The 7,411-nt window shown below is 34.6% G+C and overlaps 1 protein-coding gene across 14 annotated transcripts in view; it reads left to right on the forward strand.

Moving 5' to 3' along the window:
* Window positions 1–7,411, forward strand: part of MIA2 (MIA SH3 domain ER export factor 2) — a 91,697-nt gene extending 84,286 nt beyond the window's left edge. For 12 of the 14 annotated variants that reach the window (XM_038544573.1, XM_038544569.1, XM_038544570.1 and 9 more), the window contains 4 exons: window positions 1,617–1,739; window positions 4,822–4,880; window positions 5,538–5,772; window positions 6,844–7,411. In XM_038544573.1, the coding sequence (XP_038400501.1) occupies window positions 1,617–1,739; window positions 4,822–4,880; window positions 5,538–5,772; window positions 6,844–7,010 (584 nt within the window). In that variant the 3' untranslated portion in view covers window positions 7,011–7,411. The remainder of the gene's footprint in view (window positions 1–1,616; window positions 1,740–4,821; window positions 4,881–5,537; window positions 5,773–6,843) is intronic. The other 2 variants (XM_038544578.1, XM_038544576.1) reach the window with 1 other exon arrangement.

The raw sequence follows: 7,411 nt of genomic DNA on the forward strand, positions 1-7,411 counted from the left end.
TGTATGTATTTGAGTTGGTCAGAATACCCTCGTTTGCTTGTTCAGCCTTCCTTTTCTCTCAGGGCAAGCTTTATGTCCTCTGTAACACCACCATTTGGGATTTGTCCAATCAGAATTCAGTAGGCCACCACTCATGCCACTCATAGAATTTGTATACCTCTTTATTAAGGCATTGGTCACATTGTATTTATTACTGTCATCATTAGACTTTAAAAGCATGCACTGTGTCAAAACCAACTTTGTATCACTAGTGCTATGTATATAATAGGCCCTGGTAGATTTAAGGAATAATTATTTTGGCCAGTGGAGGGCACCATGGGTATATGTATTTTAGAAGCAAAATTATGATATGGTATCTTGAGACTTGATTAAAAAGAGTTGGGAAGTTTTCAGGTTTCTCCATTTTATCCTCTTGTCCAACTCTGCCATTTAATTAATCCCATGTTTGAAATAGAAAGGGATAACTCAGTTTAGATCTCAGTGGTTCGTATTGGCCTTTCCTTTTATTGGGCTAATTCAGACCCACTGAGAGAATCTTTCAGAATCTGTTTGCTTAGATTCTGAAAGAGGGAGGAAATGAGCCCGACTATCCATTCAGATCTTTCTCTCCCGATTCACATTTTTTGGCTCTTGGGAACTCATTAAATATAATTATCTCCATCAACTCTGGTTGATGCTGAGTGGTTTCCTTGCCTTTGTGTGGGAGAGGTGTGTCAAATGAGGTCCCATGTGGCTGAGTCAGATGAGGAATGGCATATCCAATGTTGTGTGGAGTTCACGTTATGAACCACTGCTTAGGGCAGTCATGGAAGGCAATTTGCAGCTGTTTTTTCCATATCCATATATGGATAAGAAGGGGTCACATAAATCTGTCCTCTCTGACTTTCCTCTTATTTCGAGTTGGGCGTATTCATACCTAATCTATCAAAATCTGCCATTACCTGGCAGATCTCATAAAAGATGAGATCGACTACCTGTATTTTTTCAAGAATGATGAGTTCTACAAGAACCCAGGAATGACACTTTTGTGACCCCTGGGGACAATGGAGGGTGACTGTGGGAGCACCTGAATCAGAGTCTGTGCCTAGATTTGTGTCTGTCCAGGTGTCTTCAATCTGAGCATTGTGAACCTTCTGTTCGTCTGTTGAGTGAGGGATCTTTCCCTTTAGTTTTGGAGGGGTGCTAAATTCCAAAGTATAGAAGTTACTCAAATTTGATCATTGATAACCTCTGAATATTATCTGCTTTGGTGACTCTTTTATCATTGTCTTTTCTGCCACATTTCTTGATATGCTTCCAACATATTTCTTTTTTTCTTTCTTTGCTAAGTGGCTGTCTTCTCAATATTGTTTTTGTTATGTTGATATATTTATTTCCTTCATTGAATTGAAACTTTGAAAATCCAGAGTATCATATCATACTTATGTGTACTACAAAGATAAAATTATTGCCTTTAGTAAATAAATAGTTTTCCTAAAATTATTTACTATTGTCTACCAAGAATATGGGTCAGTTTTTTAGGAAGCAAGAGAAATGTCTGTGTCCAATATATTAAACTTAAGGAAAATTGATTTATTTTTATACTAATGAAAATATTTTAAAAACTTGTTTTCTAGGCCAACCATATCCTGATCCAGCTCTTCCTCTTCAAAGGCAAGACAGATTTTATTCTAATTCTGGTAGACTATCTGGGCCAGCAGAACTCAGAAGTTTTAATATGCCATCTTTGGATAAAGTGGGTAAGAAATACTTTGAGTATGTATATGTATTTTTAATAATGGTGACACACTAAAGAACTGGCAGCTGAAAAAAGGACTAATAACTGTTATCTCTGGTAGCTCTTAAGGCCAGAGTCTTTCCTGAAAACTTTCTAGTTTTATGTTTCTTGTTACATTGTATGTATCTGTGGCATCTGCAGATGTGTTAATGGTTGATTTGGGCACTGTTGTAATGGGTTTACTACACTTATTTATGATGGCAGATTTTACTCTGTTCCATGACTAACTTTTTAATTTTTCCAGTCCACTTATATACATCCTATTTAGTAATTAGGGAAGTTAAGCTAGTGTGAATGGATATGTGAAAATCCACCAGAAAAATAATTTAGGTGCATGTTTTGTTGCTGGTTTAATCAAGTACTTTATTTAAACATTTCATATTCAGATAGATTTGACTAACATTTACTGAGCAACCTACTATTAGTCAAGCACTCTTTTCCTTAAAGTGCCTCACAGCAAAACTCACTGAAATTGGGAAATATATGTATCCAGTGTATCAGTGAGAAGTGTGTGACATTAAAAAAATTAAAAGAAAGTAGAAAATTAAAATAAATTTATTAGTAAAAGGTTTCCTCAGGACAAGGTATATATTATTTGCAAGGGGATGAGCATTATCATCTGGTTGAAATATTTATTATTTTAGAAAATCTTTTTTGAATAATAAGTGAAGAAGGAGATCTATGGCTTGGATTTCTGTTATTAGTTATAATTAAATTCTTTCTAACCTTTGGATTTTGAAATTGTTTTCTCCCATTAATTCACGCTTAATGGAATGAAACTATGTTATTGAATATCTATTTTTAAACTAATGCTATTTAAAACTTTTTACATGTCCTTTTTTGTTATTATTGAACAATATCCAATTATTTAGATAATTTTTAAGTGCTTACTGTTTAGAAGGTGCCCTACATGACATGGCAGAGAATATAATTATAATAGGGTATAGTTTCTGCCTGTCAGAAGATAATAATTAAATGTGGAGAAAGAAATATATATCTTTAATTAATAATGACCAGAGTAGTTGAGTTCCATTAGAAAATATACTCTGTTCACAGAGAGAACAATAACAACAACAACAACAACAACAAAACAGGAAAGAGAGAACTGTTATCTAGTTGAAGGATCAGGGAAAACTCCATGAAGAAGGCAGCATTTGAGCTGCTTTTGAGGGAATTTGAAAAATTGGTTGGTTGAGTGGTGGGGGTCTGTGCCAGTAATGATGAACAACATAAGTAAAAAGAAGAAAAGAAACAGCACAAATCATTGATGAATAATGGCTATAAAGCCAAGATGTTAACCATTTGACAAAGTCTTATGAAGGTTACATGAATTAATGTGTGTTGAAGTATTTTGTAAAAAGAAAAGTTCTGTATAAGTCTAAATGTAATACATTATTGGTTTGTCAGTATGCTACATGGAGGAGAATCATCAGAGATCTGATTGAAACACATTGACTAGCACTAGTGTTTGTAAATGTTTATTGAATGAAAGTGAATTATTAATCTTCACAGTCAACTTATGAAATGGACATTATTATCCTCATTTTATAGATGAAGAAATCAAGGCTTAAAAAGGTACTCAGTGTCTCAGGTAGCAAGTGTAGAGGCAGGACTTGAATCCATGTTTGTCTGATTCCAGAGCTGTGGTCTTGATCCCTATACATTATTAAAATGAGGTGGTAGAGGATCCATCCATTGATACACTAAATGTCTATAGAAAGCTTACCATATGACAGGCATTATGGTAGTTGCCGTAATTCAGTGGTGAATAGGAGCTCAGCATCCTTATAACTTGGAAGACATATGTGCAATTGCACTATATAGTGATAAAAAGTGAGTATAAAATGTAATGGAACCATATGGGGCACTCATTAAGATGAGGTATTGGGGTTTTGAGTGTGGGATAGTCAGATTTTTTCCTGGAGCGTGTATAAGCTGAGAATTTAAAGATCTAGAATTAGTTGAACCAAAATGATGGCAGTAATGTTCTAGGGGAAGAGAATAGCATTTTTAATAGGAGGAAGGATCATAGGAATGTAAGTTTATTTATTTGTTTACAATTGATTACAAAAAGTTAAAGTTCTTAAGTGACTGGTGTAGTAGGTTTGAAGAGAATGGAGATTTAAAATTGCTGAGGAGAAATGTGGTTTGGAAGATGCAGAAAGAAGGCTGGTCACTGTGCAACTGCAAGTAAGGCTGGAAGTCTGTCAGCTTGGAATGGTCCCGTCTACCCAAATCTGTGGTTTATTTTACCCGCAGACGTGCTAAGTGGCTCAGATATAGGTAGAGTGGAAATGGAGAGTTGGATTAATACAGGGCTAGGATGTGTTGTCAGGCACATGTGGAAATATGGCCAATTAGGTAAGGACATTGATGATTGGATGCAGTGATGGACTCTGAAGTCCAGTTTTAGGGAAGGAAATGAAGGGAGGAGGAAACTGAAGAAAATGAAGAGAGACCAGAGGACTGGAAGCTTCAGTGACAAGAACAGGTGTAGGGAGAATAACTAAATGAGAAGGCTAGGTGAAGGTAGGTAGTTGTGGCTCAGAGAGAGGGTTGTTTGAATTTTTCTTCTCATGGAGTGAGCACTTGATGATAACAAAGCTCAGGAACATTTATTTTGAACAACAGCTAAATTCATATGCTATTCTGTGTTACCTGATGGAGGAATTAGGAAGGTGGGATGAAAAGAGGAAAAGAAGGAGGGAAGAAGGGAGAGAGGGAGAAAAGAAAGGAAGGAAAGAAAGAAAAGGGAGAGGGATGCTACCTTCCAGAAGTCTCTTATGATACTCTTGCAGCAGGGTTGCCTAGGAACAAGCAACAGAAATCACTGCCACATGGCCTTTGCAGAACTTTGAATGTGCCAACATTTCAAGTGAATTAAAGCTGTTCTTATGGCCGTCATGCAGGATCCTGGTTATCAGGCTGGTTTATGTGCCAACAGGGGGGAATGGGGAAATATCAGCAATCCTTTGTGATCTGGAGATATTCTAACAATGGAGTGACTAGTCATGTATTTTTTATGGTTTAACTTTCATGTTTAGATGGGCCAATGTCTTCAGAAGTGGAAACCAGTAGAAATGATAGCAAAGACGACCTTGGTGTAAGTATTGAAAGTGGAATTTTATCAACATATTCAGGAGCTTTCTAGTCTCTTGCTTTACTAGAATAGAAATTTCACTAGCAATCTAGTTTTTGATATAAAGCTGCTTCTCTCATTTTGACCAGTATATGTACTTCTTGCATAGTATTATAGCTGTTTCTTTTCTGGATTGTACACTCTGGTGATAAAGTACAATTTATAGACTAGAGGCTTGAGTTAGTTTATTAAAGTTAAACAATTTGGGTTTTCCCTCTCGAATTTTTATTTGAATGTTTTAAAGGATATTTTTGTTACTATGTTTACAATTTTTGCTTTTGGTCACTTTATTTTGCATTGAAAATATAAACATAAACATCTTTTTTTTTCAGTGTATATTTGAGAAAAGAATGTATATTTTGGTACTCTTGGATTATTTTTGTGTTTTATCTTTAGCCAGAATATTACTTTGTTTTGGTTAAAGCTGTTTTCTTTTGGGTTAATATTTGTGATGAAAAAAAATCCATCTGACATAGAAAACAGAATCTTTCTCAGGAGACTATGAAGACTGTCACAGACTGCTTTCTGCCTAGGTGCTTTCTTCTAGACCTAAGATTTTCAGGAAGATTATTGCAAATTTTGCTGTTGTTTTAGTGACTACCATATGTCAATTTGTTATAGAATTTAAATGTGCCTGATTCATCTCTCCCTGCTGAAAGTGAAGCAACTGGCCCTGGCTTTGTTCCTCCATCTCTCGCTCCAATCAGGGGTCCATTGTTTCCGATGGATACAAGGGGCCCATTCATGAGAAGAGGTCCTCCTTTTCCTCCGCCTCCTCCAGGAAGCATGTATGGAGCTCCCCGAGATTATTTTCCACCAAGGGATTTCCCTGGCCCACCACATCCTCCATTTGCAAGTATGTTTTTCTTTTAAACTTAATATATGTTTTATAGAGTAAGTCAAAGATAGAATTCTATTTCTTATTCATATTGTACGTTTTTCTAGCTGTGAATATACCATTACTGTTACAAATTGGAAGGCAGCCAGCCATTAGTAGACCATAATATGGCTTCCACATTATTGATTCTAATGATATGGAATTACTTCTGTATTTCAGTAATCGGGAAAATCATTGGCTTTTTGCAGTAGTCTTCCATTAGGACCAAAATTATTTGTATCTTATTTGATTGGAAACTGGTTACTGTATCAGTTAATAAAAATAATTACAGCTTATATTTTAGCATTAAAACTACTGGCTGACGTATTTTTAAAATACTTTTTCATAAGTAGTTCCTATGTAATCCTACTTTTTTAAAACCTGAACTATGTTTATCATGTTTGGACTAATTGTTGAATTTATTGAAATTCTTTCATAGCCTCACATAAGAAAAAAAGAATGATTTTTTTGTTTTCTAGCTATATTTTGCCATTTAGAACTAGATGTTTCTGTAGAATAAATACATGGTTACCAAACACTAGGCAGAAGGCTATTATATGCCTGATGTGGTGTCTCTTCCTTCATTTCTCCTCTATTTTAAAGTTTAAGGTGAATTAAAATGAATTTGGGGGAATTTCAAGGTAGTCTTTGATAAACCTGTAAATGTCTTAGGATAATACCAAATTAGAATTGGGAATTACTGATCTGAATTTTAAGTCTGGTGAAAATTATACTACATGAAAAATTTAGAAAGTAAACCTCATATATTTTGGAATAATTCTCCTTTTTAAAAAGTGTTAAGATGTTAGGTTTTCATAGGATGAAAATTGTGTCTAAAATTAATGATATTCCCTTTAATCATAAGCAGTTGAAGAGAGTATGCTTTTTTTCTATGCTGTAAAAATTCATTTGTTTGATCAAGTAATTATACTGATGTCAGTTTTGGAATATAAAGATAGGTGTACTCTAAGTTATAAACTAATCGTTTGTTAGAACTGCAGTACAGGTACTTAAAGTTAAAAAATGTTTTTTACCAATCTCTTTGAACAGTGAGAAATGTCTATCCACCGAGAGGTTTTCCTCATTATCTTCCCCCAAGAGCTGGATTTTTTCCCCCACCCCCACATCCTGAAAGTAGAAGTGAGTTCCCATCAGGGTTGATACCACCTTCAAATGAACCTACTACTGAACATCCAGAACCACAACAAGAAACTTGACAATATTTTTGATCTCTCTTCGAAAGTAATTTTGACTTCTCTCTCATTTTCAGTTTAAGTAACTGCTGTTACTTAAGTAATTCTACTTTCGCTCAAATTGAAGCTTAATGGAATTATAATTCTCAGGATAGTATTTTGTAAATAAAGATGATTTAAATATGAATCTTACGAGTAAATTATTTCCATTTTATTTTATTGTAGATAGTATAATTATTTTAATTTGATTAACAAATCCACTATCACATAAATAACAATGGGAGTTTTATATATGTAATCTTGCAGTTGGGGATGTTTTAAACTCCGAAGGCTGTGTCTTTTTGCCAAGAGCTGTATCTACTATGGTTGTAGACAAATGTGAAAGTAACTTTATGCATAATTAAATAAATTTTAATTGACTTAAA

Source organism: Canis lupus, chromosome 8 (assembly GCF_011100685.1).
Source record: "Canis lupus familiaris isolate Mischka breed German Shepherd chromosome 8, alternate assembly UU_Cfam_GSD_1.0, whole genome shotgun sequence".
In the NCBI taxonomy this organism is placed as follows: Eukaryota; Metazoa; Chordata; class Mammalia; order Carnivora; family Canidae; genus Canis; species Canis lupus.